The 22035-nt window shown below is 35.0% G+C and overlaps 2 protein-coding genes across 3 annotated transcripts in view; both read left to right on the forward strand.

Moving 5' to 3' along the window:
- The window catches only part of LOC127621004 (leucine-rich repeat and calponin homology domain-containing protein 2-like), a 119009-nt gene extending 115660 nt beyond the window's left edge, over positions 1-3349 (forward strand). The window contains exon 22 of the mRNA XM_052094413.1: positions 275-3349. Coding sequence (XP_051950373.1) covers positions 275-394 — 120 coding nt within the window. The 3' untranslated portion in view covers positions 395-3349. The remainder of the gene's footprint in view (positions 1-274) is intronic.
- Positions 3350-4710: 1361 nt separating this feature from the next.
- On the forward strand, positions 4711-22035 carry LOC127621052 (interleukin-13 receptor subunit alpha-2-like). Of its 2 annotated transcripts, none has more exons than XM_052094482.1 (10): positions 4711-4812; positions 6045-6160; positions 7206-7357; positions 10967-11120; positions 19461-19581; positions 20044-20228; positions 20383-20540; positions 20915-21059; positions 21392-21506; positions 21610-22035. In XM_052094482.1, the coding sequence occupies exons 1-10, from the start codon at positions 4778-4780 to the stop codon at positions 21707-21709; spliced, it is 1281 nt and encodes a 426-aa protein (XP_051950442.1). In that variant the 5' UTR covers positions 4711-4777; the 3' UTR covers positions 21710-22035. The 2 variants fall into 2 exon arrangements, with proteins under 2 accessions (XP_051950442.1, XP_051950451.1); XM_052094491.1 differs by having other exon boundaries at positions 20918-21059.

A 22035-nucleotide genomic window follows, 5' to 3' on the forward strand; every position in this document is an offset into this window, starting at 1 on the left:
ACAAATAATGTGCTGCATGCTTTAAAATTAATGTGTGTTATTAATTCAGAAAAAATATGCCATACAATACATTATGACCTCTTGTGTGTTTTGCTTAAACATTACAACCGTTGGGCAAATAAAATGCCCTGGAAAAAATTTCCTTTAAAAGAGTGGAACCCTGAATTGGTTTTGGTGAAAACAAACGAAAACACACTGTGAACGAGCATCTCATAGCTTTTTGAGTGCACCTTTAAACCTTTTATTTACTGTATGCTTGTGTGTATTTCTATAGGAAAAATTGTGTTTGCCACATCACATCCTGGAGGAGCGAGGTCTGGTGAAAGTTGGTGTCACTGTACAGGCATTGCTGGATCTTCCATCAATAAAACCCAACCATCTTTCCACCATGTAGCATTGCTGGATCATGGGATGACCGCTAGCATCCGTTTATCCTGCCTAACCAACTCATATTCATGTCCTCCACCCCAGATCATTTCTTAATACTTTTATGTGGAGGTCATGACCCTTCATTTAACTACGGCGATAAGGCCAGCTTCCCCCTACCTCTTATAACCCCTTATAAAGTGTCCTAGACATTTTAAAGCTTACTCGGGAGGAATTTGGAAGTTTAAGCCACATATTTCATTCTGAGAGGAGACAGGTAAGCAGACCAAAACCGAAGAGGGGTACAGACCCTATTAAGGCAAGCTTAATGCAGTAGACTACAATAGTAATGAATTCACCTTTTCTTGGATAAATGCTAAATATCTGTTTCTATTCCATGAGGGATGTACACCTTCTTTTTTTATCTCCTCATCTCTCTCATTGTCTCTCTTCTCTTGGACCGGTGAGCCCTACGGGTGAGGACATGAGAAAAGTACACAGCTGTCTGGCTGATTATGGACCAGAGGGAAGGTGTTACTTAAACACCAGACCAACCTTTCACCTGTATGAAGCCACTAAGAGCTGTCAATCAACTGCAACGTTTGTCATGTCCCATTCTGTCACTCCCTTGCTGTGTGAGAAAAAAATAAAAGGGCATAAGCATGTGCATGTAATCAGAACCAGACCAGCACAGACTGGACCTGACAGATGAAAATGTGTTGACATAAACAATGTGTCACTAACAAACACGGTTGATACACTTGGGTAAGGTGAGTCAGTGCTGTGGCAGCGGGCTCTGCATTATGCATTATAATGGGCGGTTGTGTTTGAACAGTGAATACTCACCTCTCACATGCCTGTTCTAGTCGAAGACTTAAATATATTGTTTTACTGTGCCTGTGTTTGCCAGTGTTTATTGTTTTCATTATTGCTTTTATTTCCATGGGGTTTTAATTAATACTTCAGTTCTTGTGTAAAATCTGTGCCTGCTTCAGCAATTTACAGCATCAATTGGACATGTTTTGCACTTGTGCCCATGTAAATGCGGCGTGCACACATAATATTATTATATATATTATATAATTTATTGTGTGATGTGCAGAAATGCACTAAGCATATGTAAATTAAATGTTCCTGTGAAACAATATTTTTTCCATACAGTTTCCATACAGAGTCTTATTTACTATTTTCATCAACCTAAGAAATGCAAAGGTGAAATTAATAATTTTGTCCAGTAGAAGTTGAAAAAGGCTTAAGTGTTTTATGTATTTCCCTCCAACAGACACATGAAAAGCCATCATAACGTGTATATCTTTTGCATTCATCTTTACAGAACACTGATTAAACAAAGTAACAGTATTGCCTTTCTTCTCAGATCAACTTCCCATTTTTTGCCTTCCTCTCACTTTTATCAGCCTGATTTGCATATTTTAACATGTTGGTTTTTGCAGGTTGGTTTAGGTATCCACTCATTCTAGTGATAAATTGAGTGTCTAAAGTGATTTTGAACACTTTGTTTCCTTGGAGCCACTTTGGAACAAAACAAACTTTGACTGTTTGTGACTGTTGAAAAGAGCATAAATTGCAATGATGAACAGGCCATTGTTTGATCAAATATGTTTTCTTGAACAGACTAATGAGCAAATGTCATTCTATGATGTATGCTTTCCAAACAGCCACTGACAGATGGAGCTTTTTGTGGAAAAAGCTTTAGAGGAACCAGGCTGTGAATAATGAGTGATGCCCCACTCCCCTGTCATACTCTATATGGAATTGCAGATTGCTTTTGGTGCAGTTCCAGAGCTTTGTGCTGGTTTGCTGGCAACTGTTACTTGGGCGTGTTACATGAAACAATCTATGCCAAGAATGTGACAGTTCCTTTTCAATTCATAACAAGATAAAATTGTATTTTTAGTTCTCTTTTAGTTATACTCGCAATTATTTTTATTATTTGAGATATAACGTGCATGCCGAATCATCACTCGGACACTTCCAAGTATGCTATAAACTGCCATTTTGTAGCACTTGCAAGTACCAATTGTGTTGAATTGTGAAATAAATAATTCCCAGAACATGAACTGCAAAAGATTGTCAATTTCTGAAACATTCAAACATTAGTGCACTAAAATACTACAGAAGTACAGTATCAGTGGTTCTTAACCACTAAATTGGCAGGCACCTCCTCCCCTTTATGATTTATTGGATTCCTGTTCTAAAAACGGTATTTCTTCAATGACAGTAACAGTTGTTGAGGAGAATAATTAATTGTCTTTTTGGTTTTCCAAGATTGCACACTCCACAGTACAGGTCTACATTGCAATAACAGCATCTAAGCATGACCGTGCAAAATCATTGTAAGCAGGGATTTCTTAATACGAGTGATAAATGACAGTTTATGTTGTAGACCATCTTGATTTTTTTCAGATTTAGCATTTTAATTTTTTTAATTATTTTAAAGCTAAATCATGGAATTACTCCACATATCGGAATTGCTAAATTTGCACTGTTGCAAACGGTTCCAAGTTTTGAGAGCTCAGGCAGTATATTGCAAATTTGATGATTACAGTTTGTTGTTTCTACTGAAAATGTGCGTACTGTGATAACTGTTTTTGTGGCATTTAAAAATGTTTGACAGTATGCTGTTTCTGTCACAGCCATTCTTACTGTTTGTTACAATATTTATGTTCTCCCTCCATCAAACTCCATCCTGGCTCTCACTAATCAGCTCTTATTCATTTTTACGTTGATGAGAAAATGTTCAGTTTGTAAAAAGATAAGTGTTGATTCAAATGTAATGAATAGACAAGATGCACCTCCTATGCAGTGCATGCGTATGTATAGATTTTTTGTATGACAACTGAAACTGCATGTCTGTATCAAACCACCATTCATGTACATAGTCCCTGTATAAAAGCATTAGGATGTTTCTTAAAAAGGAAAACAAAACATTTCAAATGTTAAAATAGTCGAATAAAATGACCTTTTCCAGTGTTTCACTTTGTCAGTTTGCATTGCTTTGAGTTCTGTCTTTACTGTACAACAAATCACAATAACCATTGCCTCAAGGGGCAGAGCCTGGGTTTCTACAAAACACCAACAGCCCACAATTGTTCAAGGCAGAATGAAATAATACCAAGACACTATAAACAAACTAATAGAAACGGGGCTTTAATATGATACAACATGCATCAACAAATATGCGTGCGGTTTGCTCATCTCTTAGTGACCAAATGGTGCATGAATTATGGGAGCTCCTCATTTCCATGGAAAGCATTGGTCTCTCTTCCAAAGAAAACGGGATGAATTCCATTTGTGAAGACATTCGGTTAGGAAGGAAGGGTTGTGGTCTCAAGTTACACTGATCAACAAATGTTACCAGACACTGCCAACTTGATATTATTTTTGCTGCTCCTAGCTCTTTTTGGATCTATTTAGATACAGTACAATTTTTTATGAGCCAACCGTTGCTGACAAAAGATTGTATCAATGAACAAACTAGAAGGTATCCAGACACCTTTGAACAATATACAGCTTTTTTTTAACGCTTGGTCCACCTTAATACTGTATGTAACAATTTACTTACAAATTTAATATTTGAACATTCGTGAGTGAGTTTGTTACTGCGTATAAGCTCATTATCTGCCAAGGTATTATTGAGTTGATTAAAGCAAGGGGAAAATAAAGTTTGCATGCCTGTAGATGGTTCATTAGTCTATGTAGACTTGCATTTGATTCCTAATAGGCCCTATTTCTAATCAAAAGCTATTGTTACAAAACATGTTATTGTCCAACTGTTTTTCATTAGCATAATGATTCCCAGAACGTAAAAAAAATAAAAAATAAAAAATGGTTTGTGCTTGTGTGTGCTGCTTAAAAGGACTCTGTTTGCAAAGATAGAGAGTGTTATACCATTGACAAGTATTCCTCCTGCAAATGGACTTGTAATACAATCCATGACTTAAAAATGTTTAACACATTGGCTCAGCAGGCTTTGGAAATTCACAATCACATATAACACCATCTTCTGTTCAGTGGAAGAAGAATTGTTCACTGTCTAATAATGGCCTAACTTATTCTTTAGAAAACATTTGCATAAAACGCCATCAAGTAAAACATGCTCTGCAAATGCAGTTGCACTAACAATGGAATGTTGTTTATGTCTTTTCACGTGGAATTTTACATCCAACAGCTCGCGCCAAAAAATTATAAAACCACAAGTATTTTACACGAGGTTTAATTTAATTTAACCAGGTTACACCAATAAAATGTTGGCAGTGACTTCAGGAAAGGAAAAAACTTTAAACCGCTCGTGCGCGCGCACACGCATACACAATGTGTGTCATACTAGAGGATCCATAAAAAATCTGAGAGCTGTTAGGTATGTTCACTCAGACCATCCTCTGGCAACTTGATGAGATCAGGAGCATTCATCACACAACAGAGAAAGTGAGTGTATTTGTTCCCTCTTTACTTTTGCAATGTTTATAAAAAATACATTTTCTGTTCAATAAATGTGGACATATTGTTCTTGTCCTCTTCTGAATGAGAAAACATCATCATATAAACTGTATATGTTCTGTATATATGTATATGAGAAAACTGTTAATGGATTTATTATTCTTATCCTCTTCTGAATGAGAAAACTGTTCATCACTTTTCCTGTGTGTATGTGTGTGTTTATATTATTCATAGATATATATATATATATATATATATATATATATATATATATATATATATATATATATATATAGCTATTGATATATAGGATGAATTCACCCAATATACCGTATTTTTATTTTTAGATATTGTTTATAGTGCATTATAGTTTGTAGTATATACATTTATAACAGTGAATACTTCATAATAACTTCTTTTATTTCAACATTTTGTAAAGCAAACACATGCTGAAATACTCAAAGTTTTTCAAAATTGCATGTTTATTTATTATATATTGAACCTTAAACACTTAAGAGATGCTATACATGCTATAACCATTAGGGGGGGGGGAGGTAACAGTGTAAATAATAGATTATGTTATATAGTATGTTCTAAGAAAATATAATAAACATTTATTATATGTTGATCTAATTATTTGCAGAAATAATATGATTCACAATCTGCTTACCCTACAAATATACTGTGTTTAACTGTATCCAAATGTAATGTTAGAGTTATTTCATTTAATTTCATACAACTTTATAATTCCTAAGGGTGCAATTCAGTTTGATGCATAAAACAATACAAAAGACAAGACAAACAATAACATAAATATAATTTAAAAAAACATTTCCAACATTACACAGTTCTCAAGACTTTTATTCAGTAGATTAATCCAATTTGAGCAAGCATTACCATCTTAGGCTAAGAACTAGTGATACAGGACAGAACAGCTGTTCTACAGCAGTTTTATAGTTGGAATGCCAAGGAGCTGACATAACGCTGAACAAGCCATAAATTAATTGACATCTGAGGATTTAAACTGAGATAAAGCAGCCTGGGGAAATGAATGGTGCACACCCTTTGCATAAGCAATTCATGTTTAAATATAGCTATCAATTTTAAAATCACACAGGTTCAAAAAGGTTCAAATTGAGGGATGCAGGTCATGGAAAATCCTGTCACTTTGTGAATAGAGATGACTTATCTTAGGGTTTATTTGATGATCTTTCCAACAGACAGAAGAATATGTTGCTACTGAATAAGATTTCTGCATGGATTTCTGCTTCCACACTGCTTTTGCTGACTCAACACCCTGTCTGCACATCTGCAGTCACGGCCTGTGGAGTGTTCGGTAAGCTTCCTGCCTGATTCCAAGAAAATGACAGAGAAAGATATAGAGAGAGAGAGAGAGAGAGAGAGAGAAAGAGATCTGTCAACTCAAATTTAGGACAAACATTCAATATCTGCCAAACATGGCATTTATCAAAGCTCTAGAAGATAAAGGAAACAAGCTGATGAACATCAAACAAGCTTTAATCAAACCTGACATTTCTCAAATATGCACTACAATAGCCTCTATTTGTTCTCGCTGGAATTTGCGACAGCATTGATATTTCTTTTGTCGCTACATCCATGATTGCTACTGTATGTTAGTAACGTCAGAGGTTTTACACTGACTTCGCTTCACAGATCATTGATCATTTTGACTGAATTCACTGGATTTCTCAACTGCTCCTTGTGCTCACTCATCATTTGGACTCATGTGTAGTTCACCCCACTTACTTTGAAAATTAGATGTAACATATGTATTACCTTCAGCTTGAAATTCTAGAACTACAACTGAGCATTTGTTTTTGGTTTGGTCAACCTTGGGTACTGAATAAAACTTGATTATTCGGATGCAACCAGTTCTAGAAGCCATTTCATCTGAGATTAATTTGTTTATGTTTTTGATTGTCAGTAAATTCTATACTAAGCAACAACAATGCATATGTTATAATTTACAGTATTAGTACAAAACGTACACTCAATGAGCATTTTATAACAAACACTATGGTGTTTCGCCTCAAGGTTCGACATGGTGTGCATTCTGAGATGATATTCTGCTCACTACAATTGTACAGAGCAGTTATATAAGTTACTGTGGCCTTTCTGTCAGCTCACACCAGTCTGGCCATTTCACTCTGCAGAACTGTCACTCACTGTATGTTTTTTGTTTTTGGCACCATTCTGTTGTGCTTGAAAGCTTGCCAGCCCGTCTGGTACCAACAGTCATTCCACAGTCGATCTCATCACTGAGATCACATCCCCTAGTCATTCATCTTTCATAGACTTACATTTTTAATCACCACATGTGTAAAGTAGCAAACTTAATGTTCTGTGTTAATTTCTCATAGTGGATCCACCTGCCAATATTGAGATAAAAGATCCTGGCCTCCTAGGTCAACTTAGTATCCACTGGACTCGACCAGACAGCATTCAGAACCTTAAAGACTGCACAGTACGATACCAGCTTCGATACTATGACACCTATGAGGAACGGTGGCGAGTAAGAATCCCCCACAAAACACACACATACAATTGTATTTTTGTCCTTTGTACAACAGCATTAAAACATCAGTTAACTGTAATTTCTTATGCTTTGCCACAACAAAATGATGTCAAGCTTATCAACAGATTTGTTTATTTGAACGAGTCTCTCGTTTCTTTGTTGAGAGGATGTTCAGATCTGATAGTGAGACCACATTATTATCTCAGTAGCTACTGCAAGAGCATGATTGAGATAAAAGATAGCCTAAATAATTTTATCATTGTGACTAAAAACCGAAAACATATTTAATTCAAGGATTTCATACTCTTGAAAGATGCTTACATTGTGCTGAAAGTAGGGTTGCATCGGTATACCGGTTTCACAGTATACCACGATTTGAAAATTGACGATTGTCATACCATGTACATTTGCTTATCTACGGTATTGAGAACAAAATGCAACCGGACGGAGAATCTCACATACGTGCACATCTCCTTTCCACCTTGTCTGCCTGTCAGACCCGTCAACTTGCGACACACACACACACACACACACACACACACACACACACACACACACACACACACACACACACACACACACACACACACACACACACACACACACACACACACACACACATGTTGTGTTTCCATGTTTTATGGGGACTTTCCATAGACATAATGGTTTTTATACTGTACAAACTTTATATTCTATCCCCTAAACCTAACCCTACCCCTAAACCTAACCCTCACAGAAAACTTTCTGCATTTTTACATTTTCAAAAAACATAATTTAGTATGATTTATAAGCTGTTTTCCTCATGGGGACCGACAAAATGTCCCCACAAGGTCAAACATTTCGGGTTTTACTATCCTTATGGGGACATTTGGTCCCCACAAAGTGATAAATACACGCTCACACACACACACACACACACACACACACACACACACACACACACACACACACACACACACACACACGCACACACACACACACACACACACACACTTTCAGCCGAGAAAATGTCAGCGAGAAGTGAGGTGAGGAGGTTTGACACATATGTGTGTGTGTTTGTGAGTTAAAGCAGTGTTTCTCAACTGGTATATTCGGTCTGGGTCGCGGACAGCAGGGAAAGAACAATGCCATGGTTCTCCCATTGAAGATATTTCGGCGCCGCCCAAGTGATAGACTATTTAAGGCCTATGGGCTGGATCAGGCCCTCCACATGGTTTAATGTGGCCCGCGGCTCATTTATCTTAAAAGCTTCTTTTTTTTCAATGGATATTTCAGTTAACTTGGATTGGGCCCAAACGCGTCTCCTCAAGCGTTTAATATGCTCAGGCTTGCCAGATAAGAGACGCAACACACCCAGATTGAGATTTATACTTGCGCAAATTGGAAATATTCCGCCTAGTGTTATACTTAGGCCTATTTTGTGCAATCTGGCAACCACGCGAGTGCGCTTTTCTATCTCTTTGAACAAATTTAGCAATCTTTAGTTCAACATTCTGCTCAAGGAAAAGAGTTATACGGCTACTCTGTGTCCATTCTTGAGGTGATGTTTGGTGCTACTAATTTTGCAGGTAAACCTTCTCAGTGATCAAATATTAAATATAAAAGTAGATCTCGGCATCATTGACATGCGCCCAAAAGCAAGCCAGAGATATACACTTCAGAAAATTTAGTACACAACTGTTTATGGGCTTAAAAGATACAAAAACCAATGCAGAACATTGTATCTCAAAAGCCTTACAATGTGGCCCCTTTGCACTACTTTAAGCCCGATGTAGCCCCTTTACCAAAATAGTTAAAAATATTAATAATTACACACATCACCTTTACAAATTTGTTTCAGGATTTTACACGAGTAAAAGAAACTGTTATATTTTGACAAAAAGTTATAGTTTCATATGAAATAATCTAAAGTTGGAATCTATTAGACCTCTTTTTATATCAACACTGGCATTTTCAAGATGTGTTTCAGCTGGAATGTATTTTTCATAAATACATTCATTTATTATTATTATTACTACTATTTAAGACTAGCACACTGACCTAACCATGGTAATGAGGAGCCTTTCCTTCTGTGTATGTGTATAAATATGTAATATTAGATAACAAACGGGATAATAATGGGCTCATATAAGTATGTTCTTCAATTTTGAAAATGGGGAGAGAAAACTTCCTATAGATTTTGATGTTGACATCAACAACATAAATAATGACACTTGATCCATGTCCTTTTACTAGAAAACCATAAACAAAACTATGCAACATAAAAGGAAATGCAACCCAGCATACGTTAAATACAGGTTATGTTTAATCTATGGCAGGTCGACACTTGATGTAAACTCTGTCCTGAAGCAAAACCAGTTGAGAACCACTGAGATAAAGGTTTCAGACAGTCATGCACCTACAGTACATGTTAACTGTTAATAATCATAGGACATACTTTAAAAGCTCACACAGCTGATGTTATTTTTCATTAAGTAGTTAATTTAACATGCTATGCTAACATGTAAACTAACATGCTTTAGTTATATAACGTTATAGTTACATGATATTTTTACACATACTTCAATAAAATAAATGGTTTCAAGTTTAAATTATAATAAAGTGTTTGCTCAAAGATAAATAAATAAATAAAATAACCCTTCTGTTTTCACTGATAATATTAATTGTGTATTACCGTATACCATGATATTTTCTGAGACGGTTATCATACTGTAAAAATCTCATACCGTTGCAACCCTAGCTGAAAGTAAACTGAATTTGTCCTGTATATGCCACTTGCTGAACTTTTACTCTTTTACAAAAGTTTGGAAAACAATGTGTGCCACACTGGTTTCAGAGCCAATCCAGTGAAGGTTTGAGTTTCTATATATGTATAAATCAGGATTAAGTATAAAAGTCCTTTAAGGCATTGCCAAAAGATAATTTTGTATTTGTTTTAATGGAGCCCTTCTGAGAATACAACATGCAGGCAGGATACTTAATGTAGCATGTCTGGATCAGACACCTCACACAGAAAGACCACACAACCACTTGATGATATCTAGTGCTTTTGTTTAATTTGTAAGTAAGAAAGATCATCAGTGGATCAACAGAGCATCGGCTTCTCTTTCATATACACACAGAGGTTCACTGAGTAAAGCAACAGTGCATATGCTCATCAGCCTCACGCATAGGTAGACTGAGGCAATCGCATGTCGCACAAGGAAAACCCCGGAGGTGTTCCACCGATGACGCTGCCTCCCCAAACAAACACCCGAAGAAAGGTTCCACTGCTATAACCTTATTTTCTTTTAACTTATGAACAATAACAGGAACAAAATTTCGTGAAGTTCAATAAATTCTTCTTATAACAAGACATAACCGAGATTGAACATAAATACAGACAATACATTTGAAAAAATAATACAAATACAGAAGAGAAAAACCCCACAAAAGTCAAAACATACTAATGAATAAATTACACCAGTTACATTAGCATTCAGATGAATGAATTCTGCATGTCATGATTTATCTTAAAATATACATTTCCTTTTTCTTCCAAGAAAGATTTGTGTCTCATCGCAAAATAAAATAAAAAACAAAAGCTCTCTCTTTGCATGTGTACAGAGCATCCGAACTCTCAAGCTGAACTTTGCTGCCCAGTTTGACCTTGAGAAGCCAGTCAAGGTGAGGATGTTCACTTTGTTGAAGTGCCCCTGCACCAATGGGACAGAGGTCCAAGGGGAGGAGACAGAGAGTGTTTACACACCTGAACTTACAGGTAAAATTCTAAATCCATGTTCTGTTCTTGTGGAATCCTCTGAAATTCCTCTTTTAAATTAATTATGTATGAATTGACTTAATTTGAAATTAGACAAGACAATTTTAGTGTGTGGAGCGAAGTGCGCAAAGGAACAGGAGAATATCAGGGATGCGCAACACATTAGCTGTGGCTTTTTCGAAGGCTGCGTAATAAGTAGGATGCATCCTTTGAAGGCTGCGGTATACCGAGTGTCCTCCTTTAAACAAGCCTCATTTAAATGAGACGGCCTTCGTAGGACAAACAGAAATGGAACGTTTCTATGGTTGCTATGACAGCACGCCACTCTTTAACAAGCGCTTTGCGAGAGAAGGAACAAAGTCCCTTTAGAAGGGAATGTATGAGGTACATTTTAGGAGAGTTATGATGTAAAGGGAACAGAAAATAGATTTTACAGGTGTACTTTTAGTCTAATACTTTATTTTAATTATATATTAATATAATTATACATATTATATACTCTGCACCCATCTACTGAGGTACTTCAACTTGACAATTAACATTCCTTGCATTTGAACATCAAATTTCTGGGCAAAATGGCATCATTTATTTTTCTCAGACAAATTATTTGAATTTCTGTTTAAGCAAACAATTGTGGGTTGTGAGTGCCATGAAGGATACACCTCATGCATCCTCCCAATTCCCGTGAGAGAAGGTCGCATTCGGAATGTCCTACTTGTTTTTCTGAAACAAGACAGTCTTGACATATCCGGCCGACAAATGCGTAATCTGGAGGACACTAGTGATTTTTCTGCTTTTGTTGGCAAATTTAGTATTCATAAATGTATGTATGGTGGTTAAACCCTTATTTTTATTTTTATTCAGAGGTTCAGCAATAGGCAGTTTCCAATTTGAGAAACAATAAAGCTGTAAAGTGTATTGAAATATGAAAACAATTTGATATTTTTATTTAAACTGTTTATTTATTTATTTATTTTGTTGTTGTCATTTGTTTTAATATATCTCCTGGCTAGTGAAGTTTTGTAAGCATTTCTAAAAACAAAAAAGCTGTATAGGAAACCTTTCACCTTTTAACTCTTTTGGTCCAAGTTGTTCGTTCTTTTGTCACATGACAGCTGTATACGCTATGTATTGCTCACACAGGAAACAAAAATAATTAGTTCACCTCTTGAGTCATCATAATTTGTCCTTCGCTGCACTATATATTTTTCCTTATTGGTACTAAGTTTGCGTAAGTAGAGGTGTTGGGTGGATTTGGCTATTGAAAATGTAACATTTTAATTTAATTCTGCTCAAATGAACAAAAAGACGTGAATAAAGATTTGTTCATTTTGCTGAATGAAACTCAAAGATTCAAGTCAGTAAAATTATCTGATCTTCCCATCACTAGAGGACGCACCCTTCGAATGAGTTGAGAAGGACCTGGCTACAGCCTGCAGAATGAGGCAGTGCTACACAGGGGGTGGAGCTACATGTGTTTCCCCTCTCATAACATAGTCTCATTGGCTCCGGTGATGCCAATTTAGCAATTTTGTTGCTAGATTTAGCAACTTTTAAGACTACCCTGACAAGTTTTTTTTTTTTTTTTTTTTTTTTCTAGCAACAAATTTAGCTACTTTTAAAATGTATTTGGAACTTTTAGCAACTTTTGAAAAGTGACAAACGCTTTCTGGTGACACAAAAACATCAGCTCTATCGTGAATGATCTGCATGTTATTAGAAGTTGGATTTATGTGCATAAGGGTGTTCTATAAATCGATTGACTGATGAGCATATGTGTTGTTGGTATTTGTTGCAAGAATCTCATCCTCAATTCACATTCATGCTCTCCATTTAGAAAAGAAAAGTAAGCCTACAACGACAGAAGAGCATTGAGAAAATATCTAGCAGGGTGAGAGAGAGAAAGAGAATGAAATGGATATGAATCCCTGATCTACGGTATAATAAAGTGTAGGGATGTGATATGAACAGATTAGGTCACTGTCAAAAAGGCATTGTGACACAGTAACACTCACTCAAGTAATACACACTGATGTTTCAACATCACACAACAGATATGTAAAAAAAAAAAAGGTACATTACATATTATCTTCAATACAGCTCCACGTGAGGTATTATAAGGCATATAGATACATGTTTATAAATAAATAAAACAACACTGCTGTCTACCCCGGTTGCTATTGCTAGGATAATATTGGACTTTGTCATCGTTCAATAATGCAGTTTAATTACAAAATGAAAAAATTGAAATTCCCATCTGTCTGAATGTTTGACAAGTTAAATTAGTGATGGCTAAATGATTAGTAGTTCAATACTAATTGTTAAATCATTAGTTCAATAAAAAAAAAAAAAAATGGTTTTACACCTTTAAAGAATTGCTATTGCTCTTTAAGCGTTAATTTACATATGAACATTACATAATAAATGACTTCATCATGTGATTTAACTACTTTTAGCAACATTATTATTATTATTATTTATTTTTTTGTATTTGAATTGTACTGTATATATGTAATGGAAATGTATATATATATATTTTTTTTATTGTTTTTTAATTGAACTTTATTGACCAAAATAAAGGTACATTACAAACATAAATGGCCTGGTACAATAATATACATTTCTTATCCAGACAACAGACAAGCGCAAAAAAAGAACAATCACATGAGAAACATGTAAAGGATGAGAAACTGAAGTACATAAAATAAATAATTAAATAATAGATAAATTATTGGGGTCTAGGGGTCTCTGACAGTTTAAGTTCTTCTATTAAGTTATAAAGTTCCAAGACAACCTTCTTCTTCATTGTTTTCAGTGATAAGAAATAATGACATAGATCTTCGTGAAATGTATAAAAGTTTGGTACTGTTTTAAGGAATCTACTCTTATATAAAAATAATTTCCCAAGAATAATAATTGTGTTAATTGCTAAGTTATATGTTCCCTCTTTCGTAAATATACCAAATATCACATTTTCTTTGTTAATTCAGAAAAATTGTCAAATTTAGGATATATCCAGTAATGTAAATCTTCCCAGAAGATATTGGCAAATTTACATTCTTAAAATAAAGTGTTCTGTCGTTTCAGTTGGTTCATCACAATATGAGCAGTTGTTATGATCTAGATCAAATCAGCATCTTAAAAATTCTCCAGAAGGATTTATTCCGTTAAGAGTTTTAAAGTTGACCTCCTTTGCTATTGGTGCGATTGGGAATTTAAAATATTTTGTTCTCAATTTCTTAACCTCATCATTAGAAAAATATTGGACAATTTCTTTTCATTTTTTTTTTTTTTTTGTTAAAGAAAATGTATATAATTCATAGACAAAAGCTTTCCGGAGTGAGAGCTAGTCCATTCACCAAGAGTTTAGGAAGATGAGGATTTATGTTACTTTGACATAAACTATAAGACATTTGAATTATAGATTGTGGGATTACTTTGATAACAATATCATACTGTTTTCGGTCATTTATCTTAAATTTTGAACCAAAAATCTCAAAAGGCATAATGATTTCTGTATTTTACAAAAGGCGCATCACAGACCATATTCCTTTCTCAAACCAATTGTTGTAAAAGACTTGTTCCTAAATACCACATATCTGCAATTCCACAACAGCAATTGAGGGCTAAAAGTATGCTTGTAAATCATCTTCCAATATAGTAATACCTGTTAATGAAACACTGATAACTTGACAGGGAGTTTTTTTTTAAGGTCATAATCTCATCTAAGAAGGAGGTTGATGCCTAGGGTTATGGAATTTTGCTAGGGTTATGTTTTTCATATTTCCCAAATGATTTTAGTCAATTCCTTTTGATATTACCATTAATACACTCAGTATCAATGGCTTTCAGACCTCCTTCATCAAGCACTTTCACCATAATTATTTTCCTAATGTAGTGTTTTTCTTTTCCAAATATAATTCAAGTTTGCCTGGTTTATAGCTTTTATTACATCTTTGGGGAGTGACATCAAGTAAGCTGGGTAGATATATCTTGAAATATATATATATATTTTTTTAAATATGGTCAATAATAGAAATATCTCTTTGAGACCACAAATTCAAATACGATTTACATTTATCTAAATTATTCCTTATTTTGAGATTATTTAGTGCATTTTATCCTTTGTAATGTATATGCATATGTAGTTAATGGTCTAACCTGTGAATTAGACATGAGCTAATCTGAAACCGTTGCGATCGATTCCAACAACAGGTCTCTCCTCCTGGGCGTGACCCTGCTCTCTCTCTCTCTCTCTCTCTCTCTCTCGCTCTCTCTCTCTCTGTGTGTGTGTGTGTGTGTGTGTGTGTGTGTGTGTGTGTGTGTGTGTGATAGAGGATGCGTGGCTTTGGATACACCTCTGAAGCGAATGTGGGTTAGGGTTAGGGTTAAAGCTAGCTTGTTAACAGATGGCCTCTCTGGATTACACACCCTAGCTTTAACAGGGATATTGTGAATTGTCAACAGAGGGGAGATGTGAATTGGAAGTAAATCACATTTTTAAGGTTTAATTTTAAGCCAGATGCCCTAGAAAATAAATCTATTGTTTTGAGGATTTTTGGAACTTTACTATTTTTCATATATATGGTCATCATTTTTCAAAGTCAAAATGATCTTTTATAAGGATAGAGAGCATTTCTGCAGCAGTAATAAATTGTAAAGGAGAGATAGGACACCCTTGTTCAATTCCTTTAGCATCCGTCAGCATCTATGTATGAATAAGAGGAAGAGTAGAGTTTCCTGTAAAAATTTAAGATTTCCAGGGTTTGCACATTCTTGATTATTAATCAGCAGTGTCTTTACAGCATTCCACACTTGTCTCTTTTTCCCAATCTATAAAAATATGCTGAACTTCTATTGCCCTCCTCTATCCACTTCTCTCTTGACCTTATATATGCTCCTTTAGCTTTATTAAAGTAAATGTTATCTAGTGAGGATTGCAGATGAATACATTTTTGTTTGTTATTTTCATTTATTGATGATTTATTACAAATACTGTTTATTTCTTTAATGATTTCATTTCTCTTTTTTTTTACTTGTTCTGCTTAATAATTTACACTTTGACATAGAAATCTGGTGTGTATTTTAAATATTCCCATTTATCTCTATAAATTGTAAAATCAATTATAACATTGATTAACGCTATAATTTCTTGACAAAAGGGTTCATCATTTAGGAGGTTTGAGTTAAATTTCCTGTATCCTTTTTTTCCTTAAACAAATGTTTGTAGGTTTATAATTAAGTTTAACCATACAGTGATCTGTTGGAGGTGCTGCAGAAACCATAGAGCTTGTCTCCAGATTAGGCCTATCTTCAGATACACTTTTAGCAACATTTCAGCGAGCCTTTGGCAACATCCTTTGAGAAATAGTTGGCAACGCTGATTGGCTCGTTCCTTTCATAGACCTACATGATAGTAGAGATGGTCTTCATTGCTGGTGTGTTTTCATTCTACGTTAAAAATGAGGAACAAATAGTGATTTATAAAGGCTGAAACTGACGTGAAAATTTTCTTAAACAAATACCAACTGAAAATCATGTCTTATGATCAATATGTGTAATAGTTATAGTATTAATATAGTATTAATAGTTATAGCCTGTATGCCTCATGCAATATTCCTTATTTTCCTCTGTAACGGGCTATTTATTGACTGGTGTTGGTTTCTGTGTGCATGTCAATAAGAAAGTATTTTTTAGGCCGACGAGATAAAGGAGCACACACAAGGTGGAGAGATAGTCGTTTGCGATCCTTCTAAGAAATGAATATGAATCCATTTAGAACACGAGTGAAAGCACCGCAACTACCTCAAGAATTAATGGCATAACCATTTTCATCAGTTCATCAGCCTTCTTGTTTGCTATTGTTGATGGCATAAATTAAAATTACTAAATTCCTAAAATGCAGAGTAATCAATAAATCAAGCAGATACAGACGTCATTATTCTATCATCCAATGAGACTAAAAGTGCTGCATGTTCTCGTTTTTTTTGAGGATTGCCTGTTGCAAACAAGCACATGCCTCATGAACAAATGACTGAATGAACAAACAACATGGGGTTTTGTATTCTGTCCCCCAATATTAGGATATTTGAAAATATTACATCTTTATAACTTATGTTAGTGTAATTTACAGTAGACGGTGCTGTTGGTTTTCATTACCCATATGTTGGTTTATAAATTAAAGTATGTACATAAAAACACTGATACACAAAATATAACAACAACACTGATAAATATTTCATATTTTATAATGAATTAAATTCACAATTAATTTCTCTAACTATGCATTATAATGAAGGCTTTGTGATATTGCACTTCTTTTTGATTTACAGATTTGAATGACAGCAGACACATCCACACAATTTGTTCATCAGTCCATGCCACTCAGTCCAACATTTGTTTGAAATGAAGCGAGGTACAACACAATTTCATATAACTTACGAGCCAAAGCACTATAATACAAATTATCGGGCTCCAATATTTTAAAATGCATCTCCTATCATGTTCACCAATAAAATATGACCGAGCCAATGAGTTATGGGTGGGGTGACACATGTAGCCACACCCCAATGTGTTGACCCACCCCATTCTGCAAGCAGCAGCCAGGGATACTTGAACTAGACAGCTACTGAAGGGATATATTTAAAGGGTTAATTCACCCAAAATGAAAATTCTCTCAACATTTACTCACACTCATACCATCCTAGATGTGTATGACTTTCTTCTACAGAACAGAAATGAAAATCTTTAGAAAAATATCTCAGCTCTTTAGGTCTATACAATGCAAGTGAATGGTGACTAGAACTTTGAAGCTCCAAAAATCAAGTAAAGGCAGCATAAATGGAATCTATAAGACTCCAGTGGTTAAATCCATGTCTTCAAAAGTGATATTATAGGTGTGGGTTAATTCCACCCTTTAATTTTATTTTGCTTTTTATGTTTTTATGCTATATAATGTATTAGATAATCACAAGCGATGTGTATATTTAATATACACATCGTGTGATATGTGTGTGATATTCTCAGTTGACTTTAGTTTGTGCACTTTTATTTTGAAATTTCCTGTTAAGTTCCTGTTTCCTAGTCTTGTCATATCCTGTTTTCCCTTCTTGTTCATGTGTCTGGTTTTCATTGGTTCATTGTTTTATTACTTTGATTCTGTTCTAGTTTGTTATTGGTCTTAGTTAATTGTCTTGTTATCTTGTTTTAAAGTTCTGTTTGTTCATTGGCCTTTGTTATCCATGTCTTGTGAATTTAAACCCTCATGTTTGCCTTTGTCGGGTGTACGTGTAACCTTGTTGTTCTGCCATAGTTTAGTCTAGCCTGTGTATGTGTAACCTTGTTGTCAAGCCAAAGTTTAGTCCAGTCAGTGTTCATGTAACCTCGTGGTTTTATTTTGCTTTAGTCTTAGTCGTAGCCATAGTCAAGTTGTTATGTTATATCAAGTCTAGTTTTGTCAGGTTTAGTTAGGTCCATGGTTTCTTGTTTTTGTTTCCTTTCACATTTATAGTTCGGGATTCTGGTTTCACGTTTGAAGAAATAAACTGCACTTGGGTTCATCTTAACTTCTTCATCATTGTCTCTGCCTGTTTTGTCAGCAACAACGTTACACTGAGGGTCTGACCCATGTCAAAAGTGTAGCAACAGTGTTTATTCATTTATCCAGAGAATAGATAGTACTGATGACTCTTTATATCTTCAAGTTTAATAATGAATTTAAAAACATTTAATTTTGTATGCCTTTTTGTAGTCTGTAGATTTGTTATGAAAAATGTTGAAAGTGGGCTCACATTGACTGATCCAATCACAATGGACATTACTTTGTATATAGAATACTTAAGATGTATTGAAATGCCAAATGTGATTCAATTTAACAGAAAATGTTTAACTCTTTTGTGAAGTGGTTATTAAAAAAAAGAAGACAAATTTGAACTAGAACTATTGTCCTTATATTTACACAAGATCACTTTAAACCCCTAGTAGGCCTTTTACCCTAAATGTGGGAGGAATTCATCCCAAAATTGGGGCAAAAGGCTCCCTCGTCACCTTAAAAAAAAAAGAAAAAAAAGAATTTTAATCAAAACAAGCTTCCGTTATTATTTCTTGTCACACAAATGATGTTGCTCAATCAATATTCCTTAAAAAGAAATACATTCTTTTCAATATTGATTCACTTTCTGGCACAAAAAGCTAATTTTCCTTAAGTTGTGCTTTTAGCCCTGTTGTACCCTACCTAGTTTTAAGGATTCCCATTCCATAGATCTACAAATGACTAAATATAGAGCCTAATGATTTTTTTCTATATAATTTTTATTATAGTGATTTATCTATGTGTCCTAGGTGTGGAAGGATCAAGAATAAGAGAATTTCACTGTGTTTTCTATGGGAATGAGTACATGGACTGCACCTGGGAGTCAGGACCTGCCCAGCCTCTAAATTCACAGCACCACCTCTATTACTGGTGAGGCTCCATGTGAATGCCGCACTCTCCATCTCAAACACAAACATTTCAACACCGTCACAGATGCTCTGGCACTGTGCCTCAGGGAGAGGAAAGGACAGGTTGAAGTTCAGTTTACTTAATTAAATTTGAGCAATCTGTTTAAATGCCAAAAACAATTATATTTTTTCAAATGATTCAAGTGTTTTGCCTTTTTCACAACATAGAACAATGGTGTTCCACATATTAGCTTCTGAATAGATTCCACTCCACTACAGGCCAGGACAGCACAACTCTTTACTACATTGCAAGACTGGATTTATTGCGCATATCAGTGCACATTTAATTTGTCTACTCATTTAAATTATCTCAGAAGATTTCTAATGATGCACAAATAACAAATACATTTTATACTGATATCCCACTTTTAATAATTAATAAATAATTACATACTAAATGAGTGCATGTATATCCATTTTGCAGGCACAGTGAAATGGATGAAACAAAGGAATGTCCAGAATACATTGTGATATCTGGAGTTCGGAGAGGATGCAGGTTTCCTCGAAAATCTCTCAAAGAGTTCTCAACATTTAATGTGTGTGTAAATGGATCGTCTCCAGCAGGAAATTTGAGAACTGCCTTTTTCTCTTTGGAGGTCCAAAACCATGGTAACTATCCTACACCTGACAAAGAATATCTCACATTGAGCCTAGATACTGCAAACATAGATAACATGGGGCATATACAGAATGCTTGGGCACCTGATCTGACGCAAAAAAAGTTATTCTTCATTCTCTGCTCTATCTTTCTTGCTCGGTGCAGTAAAACCAGCAGCTGTCTCCTATCTCCGACTCAGAGTCTCAGAAATGGAAAGGCTGGTGAAGTTAGATTGGGCGCCACCCAATGGTATGGTGCCAGAACACTGTTTGGAATATGAGGTGGAAAGTAACACTACGATGGCAGATGGCACTGATCACCAGGTATTTATATACATATTTTGTCATTATTCTATTTAGTGTAGATATAAATAATCTGACAGAAAAAACATGGCCTTATCGTAAACTCTAGTCTATAATGCTGTTTGCACATTTGTACTTATTGATAAAAGTTTTTGTCCTTGATCAAATTTTGAATACAAAATTTGATCATTTGGATTCTCACTTCAGAAATCTGGATATATTTGAACAGATTTAGAGTGATGACAAGATGACAATGATCAGTCTTTTTATTGCTCTTTAATGGCCAGGAATTTGTAAAATATACTTGTTGACATAAACAAGCAAAAACAAGCTATAATAGCCAAAAAGAAATTCAATCTAGCATAGCCATTTTACCCTTTACTTTTCCCCCTCAGCAGAGGAAAGGTCTTGAGAATACATCCATTGACTTCCTGAAGGAGGGAGAAAGTAAGAAAAGCTGCTTTCGGGTCAGGTCAAAGGTGAACATGTACTGTGCTGATGCAGGATTCTGGAGCGACTGGAGCCATATAAAGTGTATAGGTTAGACTGAACAGTTCTTTGCCTATTATGCTGCAGCTTAATTCAGTTATGTAAGAAGATTATGCAAAATCTAATTATTGAGTAACACTTATGAGTAACACACAAAAAAAAAAGTATTCAAATGACTTCTTAATAATCAAATCATGCCTATTAAATTAATAAAAAAGGGCATAGTAACCAAAATGTCTCAGTGGACAGTGATCTCACTGAATCATTACCTGACATATTACCTGAGTCCCAATCCAATGTTTTAGAATGTCAGAAAAATTTTTGATATTTGCTCCATACACAAATTCACAAATCACATCTTTTATATGCTTTTCTCCCATAAGCTTCACAAGAGACATACGTACCTGCATGGGATCATCTCATTCTGGTGGGCCTCCTGGTTATCGCCATTGTTTTCATCCTTATCATCTGTCTTTCATTATGGATATTAAGGAAGATGTGAGTGTATGGTTTATTAATTTATTTATAGATCAAACAGATTTATTTAATTAGTTCATTCTTCAATTATTGATTCATTTTAAAACATTTCTTTTTTGCACAGCTGTATGAAAAAGACCAGCAAGAAAGGTGTTCTCTACACGTTATACAAGCAAAAACTCCATGAGAACATGCCCACAATCCTGAGTCCTATTTTCCAGTGATCCTCACTGTAACCATCTACACAGTATTACCATTTAGCTGTTCTAGACTGCAATGAAAGCCCAAATAAGCACAGGGGAGTGAGATTTTAAATAAGTTGCAGAGTTTATATTTTAGTGCATATGCAGTGAGGGCTGATAGGACCAATAGTGTTGTGGATAAACAATGGTGGGCACTTAAAAGCACCACAGAATTTAACTGAATGTATTAATCACTGTTTTACTGAACCACAATACTACTACCTGTTATTTTAACACACACACACACACACACACACACACACACACACACACACACACACACACACACACACACACACACACACACA

This window comes from Xyrauchen texanus, chromosome 3, assembly GCF_025860055.1.
Source record: "Xyrauchen texanus isolate HMW12.3.18 chromosome 3, RBS_HiC_50CHRs, whole genome shotgun sequence".
Classification (NCBI taxonomy): domain Eukaryota; kingdom Metazoa; phylum Chordata; class Actinopteri; order Cypriniformes; family Catostomidae; genus Xyrauchen; species Xyrauchen texanus.

What these genes read in the sequence shown, in the direction of transcription:
- LOC127621052 (XM_052094482.1), top strand. Translation starts at nt 4,778, where the DNA reads ATGAGATCAGGAGCATTCATCACACAACAGAGAAA. An exon ending in TTTGGAGGTCCAAAACCATG is followed by an intron (nt 20,229 to 20,382) that starts GTAACTATCCTA and finishes TGCTCGGTGCAG; the next exon opens with TAAAACCAGCAGCTGTCTCC. An exon ending in TTATGGATATTAAGGAAGAT is followed by an intron (nt 21,507 to 21,609) that starts GTGAGTGTATGG and finishes TTTTTTGCACAG; the next exon opens with CTGTATGAAAAAGACCAGCA.